We start from the raw sequence: 23,487 nt of genomic DNA on the forward strand, positions 1-23,487 counted from the left end.
GGACGGGCACCCCGAGACGGACCACATCAATGGCTAGAGACATTATCAGACATGTCCCAGCCGCGCTCTCAATGGCGCTCGTGCATCAAAGCTAATTCAATCAATGCATATATCCTTTTCCAAACCCCTCCCCACTTGACTGACAGTGCTGGATTTATGCACCAATTTACCAGCTTGTGCAGTGCGCAGCGTGCATCAAAGCTATTGCATTCAATGCATATATCCTTTTCCAAACCCCTCCCCACTTGACTGACAGTGCTGGATTTATGCACCAATTTACCAGCTTGTGCCTGCAGTGCGCAGCTACTGACCACCCCTTCCCAAATCATCGGTGAACGAAACTGCGGCAGCTGCAACCACTGTACGACGAGTACGCGGTTATTACAGCTGACAATGATGATGATGATGATGATGTTCGGTCCGGTCAATTCTGTATTTGGTACTTACGAAAATTTCCAAAAACCTCGATGTTTACCCTTTCGAAAGCTTTGATAGAAGTTGAATGATGCTTCAGCACCGATCTGGTTAGAGCGCGAAGTAGTCAGGTTAATCAAAGGGACATGACTGACTGAGAAAAGGAACATTCTCTGGAGTGATCCGTGAATCCACCAGACCATCCATACACGCGCAGCTACCATAACCGGAATCGTAATTCATCGCCATCCCCCGAAGGTTGCATTACTGCAACACTTGGCCGTCCTTAACCACAGCTATTCTTACGTGGTGCCTTACCAATCAATCCTCTCGGCCTCACATGGAGATTATAATTTTGACCTCGTTGCAACGCCTAATGGCTTCATGGAACGGAGTAGTACAACTGAGGTGAACCAAATGAATCATTACACAATGGAATTTGGTCCACATTTCTTTGGTCTTCGTCTGACGTCCAAATTTCACCTGTGACAGTGGGTCACGGTTCGCATGCGACAGCGAGTACATCCCCGTGCATCAGTCATGAGAATATCGTCAGGACCTAGTCGCGGATATGGACTGAACAACTGAGAGCGCCCGGCACCCTTTGCGAATAAGATCAACTTTTGGATTCAAAGACTGTGATGCTGCCTTCTATCGATGCCTATCCTTGTTCACTATCACCCTACAGGCTGTATTTCTGTGTATATATATTTTGTGTTATTATATACTCGTCCTCATATTTTAAAAAATTTGGATAGAAGTCATGTTGGCTGTTTCGTTTCACACTCCGAACTGCGGCTGGTACCTAGAAGATAGTGTTTTACATGGTTTTCATTGTGAGAAAAAGATTGAAAATAGTAAGCGTAGTTTTCAATCCGATTCTCTTTCTGACTTACCAACGTCGTGTTATCAATTAGACATCAAAGACTAGTAGTCCATATCCGTCCATCACTCCTTATCCTCTGTGGTATGTTTTTGCTTGTGGTAATCTCCTGTCTCCATTCAGAGGAGTACTTACTTTGGCACACAACTTGCGCATTACCGTAGTGAACTGGATGCGTGCCGTGTTGTCTACATGCATTTGGCTGCAGAGAGAGAGAGAGACGAACTGCAGGGACTCTCCAATCTCGAGTTATTCAAGTTTAAATAGTCGGTATGTATGCACCCTTTTCATCCGAACCCACTCACTTTGCGGTAGTTTTTCCCCAATATCTGATTCGGATTTCATTTATCGGATGTCTTGGTCAAGTTTTCAGCAATATTATTTAACAGCAGTTATTTCGCTTCGTCGAATTAGCTTTCTCCACTGTGTACCGTCTACGTTAGGTCGTCCTTACTGAAGTTGAATTGAAATCGTATCAAGAGCAGCTGACCAATCAGATGAGTGAACTGGACCAGTGTCGTCAACAGCTGATCAGGTCACAGCAAGAAAATGAAGCTAAACAACAAATGTTAGAAGAACTCAGACGGACAAAGTGAGTCGGTCTCAAGTTGTACCCATAATGTGATGGGCGATTTTTTTCCTTTTTTACGTTTCTATTGAATGGTTTCCATCTGACTTGGCAGAGAAGTATGAAGGAGATCACGAAACGCTTGGGTGCTGTCGGTGCTACTCGCCTTCCAGGATGGGGACCGCGTGATCCTCACTGTGCCTGGTTGGAGACACTACAAGATATGGCTGCCAACCGATGTCAGTGGCGTTCTTGTTGTCAGTTTCTGTCCAGATTGCCTGAGTGAATGTCTGGAGGTGTAGGCACCTCGGAATGATTGTGTTAAGCTAGCACTAAGTCCCTCCCCCATCCCCCTTTATTCTTTTCTTTACAATAAGGCTTTCAAATAAGTCATGGTTGTACGGCAGTGAAGCATCGGTGTTGTACACTGATGTCATGCTGTCGATGATGATGATGACTTTCGAAAAAAGACCTATCCAGTCTCACTATTTGGTACCCGTGTTGCAAGACTATTCTACATTACATTTCATAACGACTGCAAACAGTGCATTGAAGCTGCTGCTTTTTGCGTCCCACATCAAAGTTCTACTGACATTCACGCATTCAACTGGTCGTATGGCAGCTATACGCCTAAGTGATGTCACACCAAGATGATTACTGGATGCAGCAATTACTATCTTGGTTCCCAATTTGCACTCCACCTACCGACTCCATTACTCAACTGATCTTTCATGTCTACCACTTTCTATGTGACGTATATAACTACAAACTGTGCTTGACTGGCTTGCAACTAAATTCGTGTTATCGCCCCGTCATCTCCTGACTTCCTTTTTCAGCATTGAGCTGCAAGGTCTTTCGTGTATTCACGAGGCAAATTTGAACAAAATTCACGCAGAGAAAGAGGAACTGGAACGAACGGTGGCATTTCTTAGATTACAAATGTCCTCGGTGAGTCATTTTGCAAGATTTTTCTAAACTGAGCACGTCGGATGCAGGTCAGATATTTACAGCTATTTTCTTTCTGGTCTGATGGTGACCAGAATCAAGGTCCTCCACCTGGGAACTTCCGATTTTGTTTTTTGCCCCATCCCAAGGATACGTGTGGTGGACAGTTGGTTATCAAGCGAATGTGAATCCATATGTATGTTTTGTATGCAAATGTTTGCTGCCATACTCACTACAAAATCGAGACGTCTGATCTAAGGCTGTTAATTCTGCAGCATTTACATATTTTGGTATTATGAGGAGATTTTGGAAGTTTTAGTCAGTATTACATTCATCTTAGTTTCGTTTTATTTTTATACTAATCCGTATTTCCGGCATGGCGACACGATCTGTTCCGTCTTCTCCTTGAGTTCTCACTTGATTTCTCGATTTTTGTGAATAGGTTTGTGTAATCCGACCTCATCTTAACTTCTTGCGGTTCTCTTACACCGAAAGGCAATGCAGCCGGAAGGTTTGTTTCACTCAGTTACCCGATCCACGGGGTGCATGTGGGACTTTCTTTTCTGGTAGCTTGATGCTCCCGCTTTGTTGCGATTCACATTTGGTGGTCTGGGAAAATCGACATCTCTGGAAAAAGTTTGTGAGGGAAACTTTAAGCCTGCAGCGTTTATGTTCCGGATATTAAGTTCTTTTCTCCTTTCGCATCAACAACCCCACGTTCTCACTTTGATACCATTCGGGTTTGCGTTTTAATGCCTAACTCCATCTACCCTTTTTCGTGTACTCGAACAAGCGCCCCACTATGGCTAGCTTGTGCCTACTCCTAAACAAAGTTACAGAGTATATTTTATACTCAGATTCATTAGACTAAAAGTTTTCCGATAGTGGAGTGAATCTACAGATCGTGGCAGCTTAGTTTGGCAGATTCAGAGCTGTAGCCCCTGCTGTCATAGGAGACGTCTCCTCTTGGTCGCTCAACATTATACCCATTCCAACACATCCACCTGCAGCGTCTGTCGGATCACCAGTTGTGCGTTGCCTACAGCTAGAATATAGTAGTAGGGCATCAGTCCAATTGGGATACTTGCGTCCTGGATCCTTGGTTCTGACTGACGGTATACATCGATTCAGGATTAATCCAGCGTTCGGTCAAGAGGTTCTTTGTTGTCCTGCTTTCCACTGTGCGAACAGCCATTCAGACAGGAATTTGGGGTTTGGAAAAAGACTTCGAGATTGGCAAACTACAATCATTTGCAAACAAATTTGGTTTTCCGAGAGACTTACCTAGAACCCAACTGAATCTTTCACTTATGATGTTCTTGAGCGACTGCATTTGCTTCACCAGGCTGTCTCATTTTTCAGTTGTTACAGTATTCGAGATATCGCGATACATGTATAGACGCAATACGGTCGTAAGCGAGAGATTCGGCTGGTTTCCAGGTGAGTCTCTCGCAAAAACAAATTTGTCCGCAAGTGAGTGTATTTCGCTAATTTTTCTCAATTAGGTCTCAAGTAAAACATAAGGTTGACGAGAACTTGGGGACTGCGCCCCAAGAACGGCGAAACCGGTTGTTGAAAAATTTTTAGCAACCTTTTGATTAGTGTATTAGGTGTAGACTTCGAGATCTTTAAGGCTGTTGATGATACCGCACCTGAACGTGGGGCTGATAAAAAATTGTCAATCCTACTGCTAGACCTGCGGAAAGGTAGACAAGACGTGGAATACTTGAAAATTTAGGAAGGGAGGCGTCAATGGTAGTGTATTTTCGCTTACTTAACCTGCTGCAGTTATTAAGGTGACTCGGCGGCCTGTGATGGCGTTTTTGGCCTGACAGTATTTGTAGCTGTGGAGTTCGTGGTTACACGCGGTGTAGGATGCCCTTATGAGGACCATTAGTGCCCTTAAACAATCCCTTATGCTCAACAAGCTGACCGCAAGGTAGCGGATGGGTGCTGGCATACTACTATAGTTGGGCGAATTTATAAGGAACAAGTCGCCATGTATGTGCTAACCCCCAATCTGGAGGACCAGTCTTCCATCTCTAGCCACTGACGCTCTCGGTGGGAGGAACTTTATGGGTGTCAAGTGGACCCCCAGCACAATTCAGTGGACATAGAGATACACAAACCGACCACGATAAGACCAGTCTTCCATCTCTAGCCACTGACGCTCTCGGTGGGAGGAACTTTATGGGTGTCAAGTGGACCCCCAGCACAATTCAGTGGACATAGAGATACACAAACCGCCATACCACGATAAGTCCTACCCTCTCTTCAGCTGAACAGATACTGCTCCCTCCAGGTAGTTTGGTTCATTCCAATAAAAGTGAATTTTCTCAATTTGTATGTTTGCTTTGATCATTATATTCATGAGCTTCCTGTTGGCCGATCTTATACCTCTAGCAACACTAACCACTAGGCAGTGTTCCATGCATATTTTTTGTGACTTTTCCATTGAACCCCACAAGCCCCATATCATTAATCATTTCTTCATCTCCATCTTTACAACGGATTCGTTAATGTCGATTTAAATGACTTGGAGGCCGCTTGATTGTACGCAGTTGGTTGAACTTTCCCAAAACACAGCGAATAGGTGGTTCAGAGTGAGGTAGATCAAGTGGTTAGAGCGCGAATTTACTGACCGGAAGGTCCGTGGTTCTAACCTGACCTCTTCCTCTCGACTTCCCCTTTCTAGGCTTGGGCAACCTGGCAGTATCCCAGCCCTCGTGCTTTTTTCTGGTGGCATGGCATTTAGACACCGAAAGGGTGTTACAGCTGAATGATTATCTCATTATTATCTCCGAGTGAACAGCGCCGGACGACCCAGTTGACACACTTATGGACCCAAGTTCGGATCCTATGCATTCCTTGGAATGAGCTTTCTCATACACAAAATCTACTGTTTCAGTTTTAGATTGTACCATCCATCGCTTCACATTGTTCCGTCGTTTGACGACCGAGTGTAGCTGAGACACGATTGCATGTTCCCAAGTTCTTATCAATTGTTAAAGAGCAACCCCTTCGCTTATTTTTTCTAAGTGTTCCCAGTTTCCAAAAACCTACTGTATACATGTATTTTAACCCACGATCAATATCATGCCGCCAGTGATATGCCACCTTTCTTATGAACGGTACTTTTGGACTCAAGTGCTAGTGATACTGTCCGATTCCGATGAAATCGGGTCATACTATGAACTGGTGTATCTTGGTTGTTTTTACAATGCTCGCATATGCTTTCCTCCAGTTTGCTTGTCATTGTTTCGTAACTTAGGTACAGCTTTCACCGCATAACATTGTTCCCAGTTTTAGGCTTACGAAATCACCTAGCCTCTGTATGCTAAAATACCAGTGCAGTTCTCCAGCCGGCCATGGAGTTTTACAAGCCCTTTTGTTTTTCCTAGGTTACAGATGAACGTGACCAACATGTTGCTGATGCCATGCGACAAAGCACACGTGCAGCTGAGGCGAATCAAGAAGTAAAACTACTGGAATCAAAGTGGAACGGCACCAGTTCCCATTTCGAAACTCGCGAACCACTACTGCAAGACATGGTTAATCCTCTTGAAGACCGTTTACGCATTCTTTCGGAAGAATGTTTCAGTTGCTCGTCAACTCTGCAGAATGATGAGTCTGTCACGGAAACGTCTAGATCACGGACCCCTATGGAGGACAATGTGTCGACATCGGAAGATACCAGCGGTTTTGTTACTGTACCTTCACTGATAACTGATTCAGGCACCATTCCCTCCACATCAGCTGCAGGGGACGTGAGGTCAAGCACAGCACAAATCGCTGTATTACTCAGAGATGTGAGTTTAAACTTACGTAGTCTGGAACCTTAGTTTTTGAGTTCGTGATGCCTTGTCCTAGCATACTGCTTGAGCCTTGATAACTTGTGATCTCGCAAGAAAGACATGTTAACGAGACCTACGGTAGAGTTAATTGGCATTCCTGTTGAAACTATTCTAACAGCTCTGCGCAACCTACTTGTGAGCCTTTTCCATTCTCTGGTAACCTATACATACAGGATTTTCACTTGAAACAGACGTATGATACGTTCCTTACTATTTGCCGAACACGTCCTGCCAACGTTTATCGCTTGGCCATAAGAGAGATGATTTGAAACAATGGGTCAGATCCTCTCTGGCTGATGCTGTAAGTATCTCAATGACTAGGCTGGCGAGTGGAAATCAGAGCCCCTCTGACTGCGTTCATTGTTGTAGATGGAATCGAAGTGCCGGGAAACCTTGTTCCAAACTAAATGGGGTGGCTGAAACCTTCCTTCCGAACTGCTCCATGAGGGTTCAGAACAAAGGATATTGGAGGTCTAACTGCTAGGTCTTATTTTTGAGCGTAAAGCACTGAGTCATCAAATACCTTTTTGTTCCTCTGTATCATACTCTTTCCTAACAACTTATTTTTGTGCAACCAAACTTACCTATCGTGCGAAAATCAGGAGCTTCCAAGACACTTCAGCTAATGGACTGAAGTGGGATTTGGGGTCCAGTATGATGTCTTGGCGTTAATATAATACTTGGTCTGTGACTTGCCCCGATACCTGTATGATCTTCCTTTATTAGGACGAACTGTCTTGGCCGGATGTGATATGAAAGCAGCTGAGACAGCACAAATCTGAGCAGAACTCTTGAACCCTTCGGAGTGTGCCACAAAAAGCGTACAGGTTATGATAATCGATAACGTAAAAGTCCCCGGACTATCCCCTCCTGAGACTTTCGTGTCTAGTTTAGGTTCTGTTTTTTGTGACGTAAAGCTGACAATGTAACGTAGTGATCGAGCTTTTGTGCTGCGGCGATCCTGTGGACTACACTGGCCTGAACGCAGTTCCCAAAGGTTCTATTGAATCGTTGGCTCCGGGCGAACCCTAACAACCGCTGCCTCGCGGTTCGGACTTTTGAGTCAGAGTTTAGGGATAGGGTCGCCGAACAAAAACCTACATCCTCCCACTGCCTTGTGGGTCAGATTTTGAGTCAAAGGCTCAAGTTGGTGTACCTCAACCCAACCTCATTCTTCAGCTTGGACATCCGGGAACTACCGCTGGACATTGCAGCTTTCCGGTCTTTCTCTACACTCTCTTCCCACCCATCGAATGATGCAGTACAGTCAACCCATCCGCCAGTCCCCTAGCCAATGTTCCGTGTCTACACAGTCACCCACAAAGATAAACCAAAATATCCACGTTGCAGAGAAACAACAGACCTCTCTTGCTGTAACTTTTCTTTCTCTATCTGTCGATGTATGCTGTGTCTCCGGAGCAGGCATACAAGACCCCAGTTCGGTCCTGCACCTCAAACCACTTAGGACGAGCTCAGCTCTCTCACTTCTCACTTTTCAAGTATCCAGTGATCCTACGCAATGGCTCGTGGTATCTATGGTGTGGGAGTTGCGCTCAGCTCCGAGGCTGAAAGCGCCCTAATGGACTGGATCCCAGCGACTATGATGGCATACGCAGACCCCTCAAACACCGGATGATCAGGAACTTGAAGAATGACGGAGTACGCTGGTGGATTTCGAAGGAGAAGTCTTTGCTGCAGGCAAAAGCCGCACCATCTGCCTCGCAGAGCTCTTTTCACCCAGCTCTGTAATGAGTGGAAGCGACCGAGAAAACACTATCCAATAAGCAAATTCCGGTTTAAAACTTCCGCCTCCTTCGATAGGGATGCTGGGACTTAACTAAGTAATGTTTAATGACAGAAACGCCCCGATGGCGCGGTCATTGACACCCCTGCATCAGAGCTATCCAGTGAGTAGTTGCCTTGTTCTCTAACTATCCAAACATGCTATCCAATGCCTGACTGGGTGTCGCACACTGTCCCGTGCGCATTCGAAAGTAAGTTGATCTCGAGTTATGAAGTTATTAATAGCTGACAAACCGTTGGCTGAAAAATAGACTTTTTCAAACTGTTCGAATTAGCAGCTAATTCGGTGATCATTCTGATGCTCGTCGTTAGTCAGTAGGTTCATGAAAAATGAATGAAAGTACAATGCAAACATCGGTTAGCGATGACAGACACTTCTTTATCATTCCTGAGATAAATCTAAACGAATCTTTGAACTAGTAACATTCTATTTCAGAAGAGCTTGATGAACAATCGGTAGTTTTTATTTGGACAACTTTTCGCTTTTGACACAAAAGCTTCGTCAGGCCAAGTGAGCAGGTCACCGAATGGGCCAGTTCATAAGGCAAACGGGGAACCAATCAGTAAGTCAGTCCTCTTCAGATTGTCACACTAGATCAGTGTTGAGTGTCATTTAACGGTTAGTGAAGTTGCCAAAATCTTGCTTTGTGGATTGATTGATTCTGATTAATTAATCAATTGATTGATTAATTCTGAACCACCCCCAATCTGTCTGCCTTATAACCTGGCCCATTCGGTGACCTGCTCACTTGCCTGATTGAGGCTTTTGTGTCAGAAGCGAAAAGTTGTTTAAATAAAAACTACCTATTGTTTATCAAGCTCTTCTGAAACGATGACTTATAGTCGCACATCGGGATGTCAGACCCAGGCAATATTGCAATGCACCGTTTTGCGCGGTTTTTTAACAGGTGGTTCACCAATGCAAGCCTCCTTCGAAATAAACTGCATCAGGTGGGCTGACCTGTGACCTTCATTTGGGTCCATCTCAGTGTCAAAAGGAGGCCACTGAGATTCACCTGAATTCCTTATTGAAATTTCTGCTCAAAGGCGCCTTATATTCCAGTTGGAAAGGCACTCAAGATATAGAAACATGTTTCTGTCATACTCGTAAGGTGGATGAGATCTCTGGACAGCCCATTATCGGCTTCACCCTTATTGCGGCTCATCAGGTAAATCCGGTTTCCGTCGTATTTTTACCTATGTTTTGCGAATTAGGTTAATATTGAGGCGATAATCAACTGAAATTCACCTGGGGAATATTATGATTGAGAGATATAGGTTGACTTCATCGGGATCGTTGTGGTCACTAATTGAATTCACAAATGAGTGTTTGTCACAGTGTACGTGCAAATTGATGTTCAAGCACAAAATAAGTTTGTTGGAAGTTTGGGGACTAGGATTACCTGATGATGAGCCTCAAGAAGTGCGTAACTTTTGGCAAAAGTCGTGTGTGGAGTTAGGTATGTTTTTCTTATAGACAAACTCGTACTCTGAAGAACCGTTTTGTGCCCTCAATGAATCTCTTCACGAACAGAATAATCAGTCCTTTTCAGCCTATGGCACATTATGTTGATTATTCCCAGTGCCTTCAGTTAGTCGATGCTTCTGTTCGCTTTGCAGCGCGACTTACTCGCTTCACGACTTGAGACTATGCGGATCCATCTGGCTGAAGCTAAAGCCCAGTGGAGCGAATGCGTTGCCACTTTGGAACGTCAGGTTGCTCATTTGAACTCCAAGATTGCGGAGGATTCAATCAAACATAGGCGAATTGAATTAGCCCACCGGTCGACCATAAATAGCCTAAAGCTGGAAGTGAGTGTGCCCGTATTTGGTTGTTTTTTGTATGTTTTCTTGATGTTTAATTGTTTGCCGAGCTTGACATTAGAATTCCGATTTGAACTTCATCTTGTTTAACGTACTCACACTACTTTCTATATTTCAAAGTCTTCTGGTAAGTTGACCTTCCTTCGAAGTGTTCAAATGGAATGTAGATGATGATGGTGCTGTTAGTACTAGCATTTCTCGAACCGTTCACCGTAGCAGACATAAATTATGCAGCTTTGAATATATGCGGCAGCCGCGCTTGTCGATCGAAGTACTCAGTTAGCCGTATCATCGCGACCTCAACCAGGCTGTGCTTTAAAGACTGTTGTGGTCTATTGTTCCCTTCTGCAGTTTGTTCAGCAAGGCCGTGTAGATCCTCGAAACCGATGTGTGGATTTTATGCAACTGAAAACTACCTTTGGCTGTAAATTTTGATGTTTTCTTCAATAACCTGTGCGGTAATGATGGAGAGAATGGTACATTGTATATTTTTTATTCGGTTGAGAGTTTGAGCTGTTCATATCCGAACACAATTCGTGGGGTCGCCTGCTGGAGGTCTGTTTTCATCTGTGTCCCCCACAGTGAACCATCTTAGAGTCATGAGGGTCTTTACTTAGAGACTGTCGTGTCTATGTGGTAGCCGGGTGATTTAGGAACTCGATGGAATTTATTCCATCACGTCTGATAGTCCAGTACTTGAGTTAGAAAACCGCAAGGAATAAGACAAGAGATACCGGTTGAAGACCGGCTATATTGCAAGTGAACCAATGCAAGAAGGAGCGCTGCGACTCAGTTGGCTACAACAGGGAAAAAGTGAAATCCGATTGAAATATTATAAAAGGTCGAATTGTTCGTTAGGATCTGACCGTCCTAACATAGACCGAGATCCATTCTTTGCCGGTCTACACACCTGACAAGACTGTTCGGCAACGTACGTTGGACGCTGCAGTTTCTTCCCTGCATTTCACTCTACAGTCTTGTTCAAATAGATTATATTGCAGTCGACCGCTAGTGTCCTCACGCTGGCGTCGTTACCCGTTACGGTTGTGTTGGTTGTAGGCATCATGGTTGCACGTGGGCTGGGATACTGTCAGAGCTCTCAGACCCAAACCGGAGAGCTATCAGGATCCTCAGTCAAAGCCTTTGGCTCAAAAGCCTGACCGCAAGGCGGCACTATTTGGCGGGAAGTGCCAGTGCATTATAATTTTTAAAGAACAGATCGCCACATGTTCCAGCCTCCAATTAGGAGGACAAGCAGACTGTCGGTCAGACAAACCACCGACCAACCTCGTCTGAGAGACTCACTGTGTCCAACACCTCCCAGTATAGCTTACTGGGTTATGGAGGCACACACCGACTTCTGCATCTCGACTTTTCCTACCTAGGCTTGGGTGACCTGGCAGTATTTAAACCGTCGTGCTCACTTCGGGTGACATAGCAGTCAGGCACCGAAATCGTTTTACAGCTGGACGATTTTCATAAAAAAATTAGAAGAGTGGCTTTTTTAGGGCGAAGCAACTGGCCTTGTGCCCTCACTTGGTCGATTCATTTCTACCTTAACTGTATCGTACTAAACAGTCTTTAAAGCTCAGCCAACACCACAGTTGTCCATAACTTTGTGCCTTTCAGCCTCACTAGGGTTCGGATCAACCCTAGTTGTTTCAGACGATATTCTTTCATTTTGCTACCCTTCCTTGACTAAGAGGTTGTCAGTTTGATAGCATATGCCTTGCACATCTAAGATGTTGACATATCGTCCATCCACTTAAGCTCAACGAAGCCAACACGAAACTTGAGGGGGCGATGAAGCTGGTTCGCATGACTGAACAAAGTGCAGCGAGAAAAATACTTGCCTCTGAGTCACAATCAGCTGAATGGGTTGATGAACGTACCCGCTTAGCAGCCGAGTTAGCGGGTCTGTCTGTGCAGGCGGAGCGAACTGTCAAAGAACGGAATGAAGCGATGCAGGAGATTGTAAGTATGGGCTTTTTTGGTGTTACGTACTGTCTCCACTGCCCTTCTGCAGCCATCTTTACACTTATCTCCGTTAAACAGCCAGTGCCTTTTGTCATGTTCCTCCCTTCAGTATCATTTGGTCAGGACAACGGGTCCTCACCGACTGGTGGGCAGCCCTATTCTACGCCCAGGTTGTCACTCACTTTCAGCTATAGACTGGAAAAATGTTGTTTGTTGATGTGTATAAGCCTCAACCCGTGTTGCGTGTTTGTCATTGGAGTGCCACACCCGACCTAAAGCTGCCACTTTGACGTGGTAGTCGGGCTTGAGGGCTGTAATGATCCTGCGGGCTGCACTGGCTGGAACGTCGTTCCACAAGGTGCAACCATGCCAGGAAGGTCAAAGGGGAGCAGTCAGACCAAGAGCAGTGGGACTCCATACGTCGAGTAATCGTATTACGAGGCGGTCTGGGGGTAAAGGTGTACTGTCCTCTGCGACAGGAGTGTGAAGGCAGTAAGGTATTTCCCCCCAAGCGACTAGTATCTCCATAGTTATGGAAGCAGCGATGCTGCCTCCCCCGAGGAAGGACGGGTTAGAAAAGGTCGGCCCAAAAAATTGCACACCAATCACCCTACCGTTGACCGTGACCGCCGGCGCATTATTTAATACGGTCGAAATACTTTTCAAACCAAAGAGTCCGGTACTGCTCAAAAGGCACCTGCTGTGCAGGACAGCACCACCTGTGCTGTCAGGAATTAGACAGCAATGCCTTATTCCCTGAACCCTCGGGTTAGGCCATCCCCTGCAGCCGAGCAGGTCAGACTACTGAGTCATCGGCTCCGGGCAGGGTATCCAAAGAAAACCCTACTGTCCGCTGCCTCGTGCATCAGACCCCGAACAAAACCCTACATCCTTCCACTGCCTTGTGCGTCAGACTTTTAAGTCGAAGACTCAAGGTGATGTACCTCAACCGGACTCCCTTTTTCGGCCTGGGCAACCTCAGGTATCATTTGTCTACGTAGTTCGGTGTCCACCGATGTCCCTTCCCGACTCCTTCCCACCACACAGGCAAACGTTGCTGGGCAATTTGACTGTGAGTTATCTGACCGAAGGGCCTTATGCTCTTCGCTGCCTACAAACATCAAACAAAATAACACCTTTCTAAATCCACGAGATCCTTTCTATATAGGAGCTTTTAATGTCTCTACTCTATGTCGAATTGGTAAGCAGGCAATGCTTGCTGAAGCCTTATACTCTCTTAAAATTGATGTATGTTGTGTCTCCGAATCACTCATATGAGACCCAAGCTTGGTTCAGCATCTCAGAACGCCAACGATTAACTCAGCCTTTTCACATTTCTCCCTCCGTGTATCCGGTGACCCAGAAGCGATTATCCGTGGAATATACGGCTTGGAAGTTGCGCGACAACCCTGGGGGATTGCTCGGATTCCTCGACCACCGGTCCGTGAGCCAAAGCTGCAATATCATAATCGATCCCATGGGAGGCCGAGATGATAACGGGGAGACAATGGTGGGCACCGCACCTCTACTTCCTCTCATTCCACGCAATAAATCGGCGCGCATTCAAGACTATGCTCACGTTGATCAAGGTTGCTCGACACCCCCAAACAGCAATTAATTCAGGCTTTATGAAAGACGTCAAAGTAGATGCTCTCAGTTCCTAGAAGGTGGTTTGTCCTGGACAACAGAGAAGTTTTCCGGGTTCCGTTGCAATCCGATTAGGTCGAGTACATCATCATTTGTGATCCACCAGGACTGAAAAATATGCACTAAACTTTCCGGTTAACCACACTTTCCACGACAGAAGATGATATGGTTACCATGACCATTCAAACGTTCCCAACTCCTCAGCAGCTTACACCGGTGCTGGATACCGAGTGTTACGGTCAAACGACATTTTCGAGTGATGTGTAATACCAGAGGCTCCGAGAAGGCAAAAAAAAACTCGGGGCTGGGTTCCTATATGTTGCCATTGATTAGAAGATTAATTCGCAAAATATACAAACCTCGACAGTCGATACTTGTGTACAACAAGTGGTCCCCTTGGATTATAAAAGTACAAACCAAATGAGGCAGTCACTCGGGATTAACGTCGGCACAAAATGGCTAGATGACTTCTAGGTCAAATGGGTGAAGTGACAGGAACAAACAAACGCTAGTTCATGTGCACATACTATACACAAAGGTGGAGCGGGGGTTACAAATTGAGACACATGACTTCTGGCAATTTGTCTAACTGTATTGTACTCCGGACCGGTAGGAATACATATGCGAACCCAGAGGGAGTTTAGAATCCCCTCGAGCTCGTGTTTAGTCGTGGGCGTCCATATCTTGAAGTGTTGTGGATAGTATTTTTCGTTAAGGGTCGAAATCAGAATATGGATTGGTCGAAATATACCCCAATAGGCGTTTCTGACAAGTGATTCACCCTACGGTCCAAGAGCCTAATAATGGCGGAACTCGCGCACCTCCGGACAGCATAAACACAAGTGGCAACAACCAAGCTCATGATCAGAATCCACGTAGGTGTTTTAATGCAAATAGAAATCAGTAAGTGCTCAGACCGATTGGTTTTTTATCGTCATCACACTTTTCCATACAGGTGACGATCCGCGCTCAGAAAGAACAACTACGGGACCAGTTGAAAATTCGTTCGGATGAACTGGCACGCTGTGAACGGGATGTGCTGTATTATAAAGTGAGCGCATTTTTCGTTGATTTCCCTAAAGACTGGCTACACGGCACGCTAAGATCTTCGTTCCTCCACGAGCTTACAGTCTTTATGAGATTTCGGATATATTCCCTTTGTTGCCTTCTGTCCTACTGCCACTGTCGTTTTGTCGATCGAAGCATGGTTTAGATGTGCAGTGCGCGAGCATCTTCCTATGGAGAGGTAAGCCCTCACTCCTCCACCGGAAGGGGTGACTTTTGATAGAAGAGTCCACTGTTCTCCAGGCAATATCTGTAGGAGATGATTGTAGCTCCTCTCTTACTCCAAGTCTCATATAGACCGAAACGTCATTTTTTGGTGGCCTCTGTTCTCATGCGCCCTTTACACCTTCCGTGTATCCCATCGCCTACTTGCAAAACGTTTTAAACGTGAGCTGCGCTTGTGCAGTCTTTGGTCCCAACATCATATTGCTTTATGTAAAGAACATAATTGATCTATTTTGTCCCTAGGCTCAATATGAGGCGAAATGCCATGAGCTGCAGAATATAGAGTCCGAGCGACTTTTCGAAAGTCAGCGCTCAGCTGATCTCGTAAAGCGGGTAAGTTTTCAGGCCATCTTTTCACCAATGGTCACAAATACTAATACATTTGTCGAGAGACACAGTAACCCAGCTGATTGACGGGAACTGGTAGATAGGTTGGACCTTGTTCTTTAAAGTCACCCGTTCTGCAAATTCTAGACGGTGCACGTTTCAGAGTGCTTTTCGAAACTTGTCGCCGATCTGATCAGCTTTACCCATCATACAGCCGCTGAGGAGCCCCTGGGACTCGAATGGTTTTAAGTAGTATGATGCAGATTCAGGCTTCATTACATTTTTTACCCTTTTTTCAACATTCCAGATCAGATTTTAATTTTGAACTAGAATGCTTGCATCAGTTTGCCAGTCAGCTAGTCCATAAATACACTTACCTGGGCAGCATTGTAAGTCATGAAGAACTTACGGAATGCAAAGTCATTCCAGTCACTCGAATCGAGGAAGCCAACATAGCTTTGGCCCACCAACACTGGCATAACATCATGTTGTCTTTCTACGGTGGATTATACACTGTACCGTAAACTGCTGATCTTACTAGTTTATCGACCAAAGACATGGAATTTACGTGCATATGATATACAAGACTTTCGCCGATTGATCATTGTTGCCTCCGACACAGTGTCTGGGTTTGGCGAAACCATCCGACCAGTAACCCAATTTTCCTCCGTCGATTTCCTACGATGAACTGGCCAGTCACATTCACTAAATCACTTCGTCTAGTTTATATGGCCGTCTGTCTAACAGACGTTCTTCAGTGTACGGGTTGGAATCGATCGAAATTCTGCGGAGTTATGTAAGGAAGTTGTGACCACTGCGGCCTCCGACGGTGGAAGACCGCTGGACCCCAATAGTTGGCGACACTCATAGATATAGCTCGGTCGCGCAACTGTGTTCATGAATCACACCTACCCACGAACACTAAGTTATTGGGGTCCCCTCTTGGCGCGTGGAGTCCCTTTCTATCTGCATTCAGCCGTCTTTTTTACATGGATATTGATTGCGATCGATGTGGTATTTTTCCGTTCTAATAGTCTAGTATGTTGAAGTTGCGTAGGTGCGTTTAGACAGCTAACACATTACCAGAGAATACCAAACGCGCCTGATGTGCACTTTGTTTGACCGCGCCGCTGTATATGTACTCCTGAATCTCTTAGTGAGAACAAAAGTTCTCAAAAAGAACACTGATTTCTAACGACTACCCAGATAAATTTATCAATATCCACAACACTCCAGGGTATGAGCGTGAGCCTGACTACTCATTAAAAAGGAGAGGTTATTGTCAGCCATACGGCACTAATTACGTGCTATTATTGGTCGTAAGTGCCGAGCCGCCCCACTAATCCTGCTCTCATCAGCGTGATAAGTCAGTCTCCGATGCACGCCATGTATTGTACCCAATCCCTGTGCCTTTATATTGGCAGAACTGAAAGGGACTTACGCGAACGCATCGCAGAACATTTGAGTCAGGTGACTAATCGGTCGACCGATGGTCCGGCTGAAAGTCTGCCTCGTCGGCCGTCAGACATTCAGTCCACTGGGGCGTTCAGAATGTTATTGCAAAATGCCAACTCGAAATTGTCAGCTCTTAGTCAGGCTGTGTTGATCATTCAATACTGCTGCAACTTGCGCGCACTAAAAACCCTGACACAAACTATCAGCTTGCCTTGGACTTCAGAACTGTACCTGATTGGCCCACTTTCTTGTTGCTACCATGTCAAATTGATGGTTTTTAGTATTGTGGTTGAAGAGGAAATCCGAATGTGTATACTCCGCACTCTCTGTCTAATCGTTCTATTATTCAAATGGATAAAACGGACTGAATGTTTTAAATTTCATGTTAAGTTGTTCAGTCATCCTACGTCCTACAGAGTTTTCTAATCACAATATTTTATTTCAGTTTAGTTTGTTGATACTCAAATCTATTGGTTCTTTGGTCGGCGGATGCTTTTCTCCCTATGCTGCTACCATCACCATGAGACTATTGGGGATCGTTTTTGTTGTGAGATTTTTCAGTTTTAACATAAGATTTCGTCTTATAAGTAAAGCCTGTGTATACTGAAAATTCGAGAAGCACTGTGCAGCTGTCTTATCCTTATTGGGAATCATCAGCAGTTCACATTCCACGAAACTCCAGGAAGTTTCAAACCCGCGACTACTAGTCTGAACACCTATCTGTTAGGTCGCAAGCGGTTCATCAGCGGTAAGATTGGATCGTACTTAGGCAAGATACGGTGTCACTCATCCTTCAGTCACTGAAGGCGCACCACATGGTCCAGTGTTGACGGGCTTCCTGAGTGACGGTTTCTCATACGGAAGGCAGATTTGTTGTGCGAATTATTCCTTCCAAATCATTTGTAGATTTCTAGTACAATCAAGCTGTCCGTCTCTGAATTATAATATTCAGTGATTAAACACACGTCGCGGGTGAGATTTTCTCCGCTGATTATTGTCATCAGCTATACAGTGCTTCCTGGATTTTCAGCAGCAGCATCTGTTTTTAGCCTACAGTTAGTACCCTTACCAACCTCGAACACGATCCTTGATTTCCCTCAATAGCTTGAAAGAGCTCATGCAGAAAATCGGGAGTACATGGACCAGCTAGACCAATGCCGTGACGAACTCCGGGTAGCGAAGACGAAACCCGCAGCGCTTGTTCAAGGTGTGTTAACCTCCTCTGTAATCTTAAATAGTGTTGTTTCGTTTTGCTTCCCGATTAGCCGTGCTACTGTTTTACCGTCGTCGAAGAAGGTTTGCGTTCCAGCATTTTTCATCGTTATGAAACCACGGATATTTTGGAAAAGTGTAAACTCATTTTGCTGCTGAGTTCGATTGGCATTTTTGTGTTTGATGTTGTCATACATCGAAGGCAGGAATTTGACACAATTGGGCTGTAACTATGAGTTTTGTAACACCTAACCTGGAAGGTCCTTAACAACGAGTATTCAGCCCTACTTTGATCCAGTCGAGTTTGTTGTAGCTTTTACATGTCTTCCGGTTAGACCATTGCTAGCTGGAAGCCATTTCATCCCAGATTGCATAATGCTTTATGAAGGCTTTCACAGTCAAAACAAAGTATACATTCGTTGATTGTGTATACTTGAGCTCTTCGCCAATAAGGTTGTTGGCGAACTCTAAAGAAAATGATTGGTTAACACATGTTTGTCCATTGATACACAGTTTTCCTGTCTGCCACCGAACTTTGGGTCGTTTTTGCCCAGTCAAACAATTCTGGGTTTAATTGGTTCTCGGATGCTAGGGAGCGTGTTGTTCACTCTCTTTCAGCCTTTGAAGACGGTCACACTCATTCAAAAGATACCCACAATAACCTTGTGCTGGAAAGGAATTCGGAGATTGAAGCTAAACTTCGAGACACTGAACTGCAACTCAAAACAAAAATACGTGAAAATGAGGATCTTCTAAAAAAGGTATGCGTTTTACTACTCCCCTCACTGATAGGTCAGTGTGGATTGTCCCTAATGAATAATGTCATATTATCGCTTTACAGGCGTTGAATCGCTGCGATCTGCTACTACCATCACTGAGTAACTACACTAAATCCAACCAATTGATTGGGAAACTGCTCCAAGTGTACTACCTAAAGAAGAGTTAGGGTCATTCGAAAACAAATTAATTTTTTAGAGTCAGCGTCTAGTTTTATCAACGTCATTGATGTAAACATTGCGTGCTACGGAATGTTACGTGTATAGGTACGCGTGTCGTCTGTCCATCTTCGAAGGCGTCCTTCAAAATCAGGTATATGTACCAACGATTACACTCTCGTAGCGTCTCTTTACCGTTTTCCTTCTATTTACTTGCGGAACTTAGAGGACGTACTGTCCTACAGGTCTTAAACATGTTTGACAGGAGAGATGCTATACAGAGACGAGGATGATTTCCTAAGACTGCTTGAAGTGTAGGAACTCACAAATTCTTCTCCGTCCCCTTGCTCGGCTTGGGTTACGCTTCGGTATACAGACTGCTTAATCGGTTCCAGATCGTACCTTAGATTTCTCAATGTTGTTGTGTTGTTTTCTTGTTTGAACCGAGCACCCAATGTCCCGACTAAGATCATTCTCTCATGTGGGGTTTTCTCACTGAAGCCTTTCAGTCTTTCTGACCGTGCATGTACCTCTAAAATGATATTATTATTGTTGTTCGATATTGCACCTTTTGTCTGTCTAACTTGGCTCATGCAGGTGAACACAACTTACCTGAACGGAGCAAGCGTATGTCTGCATTTATTCACTTTTTGCTTGCATCAGTCTGAAGAGTAACCAAGGGTCGTTAGTCAATAACGTAGCTCAGTTCCAAATGTTGGGTTAACGCGACCCGGTAAAATTAGGTCACATATAAATGTTTCACTCAAGCGGTGTTCGCTGCTAAATGAAACCGTTCACAGTCCCATCGAGTGTTTTCATCTGTATTCTGTTACTTGAACGGTAGGGATGCTATGAACCAATGAAGCGAAATCCGGAATGTTTGAAAAATTTAGTTGGCCAACACAGTCCATGGCACATACCATTCGCATACGTTCCCTAATAAATGTTAAGATCCAGGAATGCGAGAATTTTTATTTAGTGGGGAATCTCCGTACTCGACGAATGGTCCAATACCGATGGTGACCTACCCTGCGCGTGCCTGTAGCCCTTTTTTATTTAGTGATTTACTTCTTGACCATTGAGCCCTCAGAAACCACAGGTAAATGCACATCCACTGTTTTTGGCTTACTTCGATTGATTGCCAATTCTAGCCGCCGTCAGATGCCCTATGTAGTTATTGGCCAATGTAGATGAAGCGCGTCAATTTTTAGTTCGTTCGTTCATGCACTGTTGCTTTTATGACAAGGCGGAGCTTCTGTCACTGGAGCAAACACCTGAGTTTTATTTTTCTTAAAAACGGGAATAAAGATTGCAAGGGTGTTCTAATGGTTCGGTGGCTTCATCGAGAACCGGTTCTAAGGAACCAGAAAGTCATTGGCTTGTTCGCTGAGCTGGTCAATTTGTACTTTGGTGGTTGTGCCAACCACCAACTCATAGCTACGCCCCACTACGCTCCCTAACAACGCACTGATGATATCACCATAATCGTAAATCAACGTTTGCAATCAAATTGCCCAACTCGGCGAACAAGCCAACGGCCACCTACGCTACCTGAGCTACCAACATTTTCCTCTATAGAGTCTGAGAAAGTGATTAAGCGTGGTTCATATATCGATTCATGTATCGGTGCCTCCATTCGATACGGAATGTGCTACAAACCTTTCCCTGTGTGCGTCTATCTGACTGACATGGAACAGGTTTCAGTGTACTCCAGCACTAGTGGTCATCCCATATAATTCATATTCTATATTACTGAATAATGCCTGTCACGAATACCTCAGATGGCAATTAACTGTTGTCTTTAACCAGACTACTACTGTAACTTAACCCTACTTGTGTTCTTTGAAGTCGTCATTTGAGCATCTTTTCAAAACTAGTGTCCGGTTCTCTTAAGAAGGCGTTTGCTGTGCACAGCTGCTCTAGGAATGAGACAACACTGCCTTACTCCCTGTGTTCTAGGGCTAGACCGACCCCCGTTCAGACTTTTGAATCAAAGGCTCAAGGTGGGGTACTTCAACTAAACTCCCTTCCCCAGCTTGGGTGACTGGAATGTAGTATTCGATCGTGCAGTTCTCTGCTCTCTGGCCTGCCTCTACAGCTCCTTCCCACCCATCCAATGATGCAGTATGGTCAACCCATCTGCCAGTCCTCTAGCCAATGTTCCGTGTCCAAACCTTTGCACAGAAAAACATGCCAGAATAATTACTTACTAACCTCAGCAGATCTGATTCACGTTGCAGCCTTTAATGTCCCTACTCTATGTGATATTAGGCAACAAGCTTCTCTTACTGTAACTTTTCTTTCTCTATCTGTCGATGTATGTTGTGCCTCCGAAGCACGCATACAAAATCCCAGCTCAAACCACTTAGGTTGAGTTCAGATGTCCCAAATTTCACTCCTCGAGTATCCAGAGTTCCTGATGCAGTGGCTCGTGGTACCTACGGTGTGGGAGTTGCACTCAGCCCCAGGGCTGAAAAAGCCTTACTGAAGTGGATCCCAGTTAACATCTTTGAGCTGTTCGGTTGTCTGGATCAATTAGGATCAACAATGGTCTTCATTTGTCGTATCAGCAGTTAAGAAGCACGGGTTTTATCGAAATCTGTCGTGGCTGCTTGGTTTAGCAAGAAGGACGGATATAGTGATCCTGGTGGGTGATATGAATGCCCGGAAGAATCACAGTTATATGGTAGACTTAGAGTAAATGCTCGGTGTACGGATATCAAAGAGCGAGTGCTTCAGTTGTGTGCTGACCATCGTCTGTTCGCGTTCAGTGCAAACTTCCAACACATACGCACACGTCGAGTTACTTGGAGACCACAAACCGCAAGACACTCATGGACTCATCTGGTTTATGTGACTATCAGTTACTGATGGATGGCCTCAAAGATTCTCGTTCCTTCTGGGTTATGCATCTTGACTCTGATCATACCATTGTGTGAGCCTGGTTGTCACTTCGCTTTCCGTCAACAGTACGTTTTCCAACTCCGTTCATCAAGTTCGACAAGTTTCATTAACACAAAGGTATCGCGCTGATCTGGCTTCTGGAAACGTACAATCTTCTGGATTGCTTGGAGGTTGAATGGAAACGGGTTGAAGGAGCTATGCTTTCAGCCTTCAGTACTGCTTGCTCAAGCTATTTGACTCGACCAAATGTACACTAGATATTTCTGAGACCAGCCGATCTTATTGCTGCCTGAGGGGCCATACCAGCAACTGGCGACTGTGATGCCGCATGGAGATTCCTCAAACAGCTGATAATCAGGAGCGTAAAGAATGACAGAGAACGCTGGTGGATTTCTAAGGCTTGAGAGGTAAGGAGGGCCTTCACTGCAGACAAAAGGTGTGCCTTATTTCACACCGTCTGCCACGCAGAGCTGTTTTCGTTCAGCCCTGCGCTGAGTGGGAGCGACCGAGAAAATACTGTCCAGTCGGGTTTACAACTGCCGCCTCCTTAGATAGGGACGCTGTGATTTAGCTAACTGATAGTTATCGACACGCATGAATTACCAAAGCGCACAGCCATTGACTCATGCATCAAAGCCATCGATCGCCTTCAGAATGCAGTTACCTTGTTCCCTAACAAACCAAATATGCCATCGCTTCCGAGGCTTGGCTGTACGTCCCACACTCCCACTTTCGAAAGTGTTGTAGCTGGAACCAATGTTCCTATGGTACACCGTTTATAAATTGAAGATTGAATTGATTGTATTTCAGGGTTGCGTGCTATTCCGGTGGTCCACAAGACCCCGCAGTGGTGTCATTTTGCATTTTTCCTAATTTGTGTCACTTGCTATTCTCGCTACATTTTACCTCAACTGGTCACCAACGATGTATGCTGGCTTGTCAAGCGCATTCGTTTAGTGCGCGATTATATCCGTTTTTTCGTGACTTCTTGAAATCTGCTTGTGTACTGATGTACTCATCAAGCTGTGTATTTGCAGGTTTCTGAGCTTTCAGCGGAAGGCGGTCGTTTACCCGGGCGTATTCAAACAGTTGAATCGGCAGACAGTGTCCGAAGTGTACTCGAACAAAAGGACCAGGTGAGAGTCACATCTGTGGTTGGAACGTTTCCGTTTTTCTCCATGGTTTTGCACTGCGTTAAAAGAAAAACGTCGCTTCTCTGCACATACACTTTCCTTTTGGTGATTTTATGTCGTAAGCAATGTATGGACAGCTAGGCTTGATGGTCGTTGATTTGTTCACCGAGCTGAGCGATTCGATCGCAAACGTTTCATCGCCAATGGAAGTGACATCATTAATGTGTTCATCATCATCATCATCATCATCATCATTATCATCATCATCATCATCATCATCATCATCATCATCATCATTGTCAGCTGTAATAACCAC

The 23,487-nt window shown here is 45.0% G+C and overlaps 1 protein-coding gene across 1 annotated transcript in view; it reads left to right on the forward strand.

Annotated features, from left to right (window-relative positions):
- T265_08515 (hypothetical protein) overlaps window positions 1–23,487 on the forward strand; it is a gene marked incomplete at both ends in the record, with an annotated part of 37,865 nt that overhangs the window by 5,991 nt on the left and 8,387 nt on the right. The window contains 10 exons of the mRNA XM_009174336.1: window positions 1,741–1,889; window positions 2,702–2,813; window positions 6,212–6,619; window positions 10,088–10,279; window positions 12,062–12,265; window positions 14,871–14,966; window positions 15,449–15,538; window positions 18,092–18,194; window positions 18,818–18,960; window positions 23,076–23,174. Coding sequence (XP_009172600.1) covers window positions 1,741–1,889; window positions 2,702–2,813; window positions 6,212–6,619; window positions 10,088–10,279; window positions 12,062–12,265; window positions 14,871–14,966; window positions 15,449–15,538; window positions 18,092–18,194; window positions 18,818–18,960; window positions 23,076–23,174 — 1,596 coding nt within the window. The remainder of the gene's footprint in view (window positions 1–1,740; window positions 1,890–2,701; window positions 2,814–6,211; window positions 6,620–10,087; window positions 10,280–12,061; window positions 12,266–14,870; window positions 14,967–15,448; window positions 15,539–18,091; window positions 18,195–18,817; window positions 18,961–23,075; window positions 23,175–23,487) is intronic.

This window comes from Opisthorchis viverrini, assembly GCF_000715545.1.
Source record: "Opisthorchis viverrini unplaced genomic scaffold opera_v5_222, whole genome shotgun sequence".
NCBI classification, from domain to species: Eukaryota; Metazoa; Platyhelminthes; class Trematoda; order Opisthorchiida; family Opisthorchiidae; genus Opisthorchis; species Opisthorchis viverrini.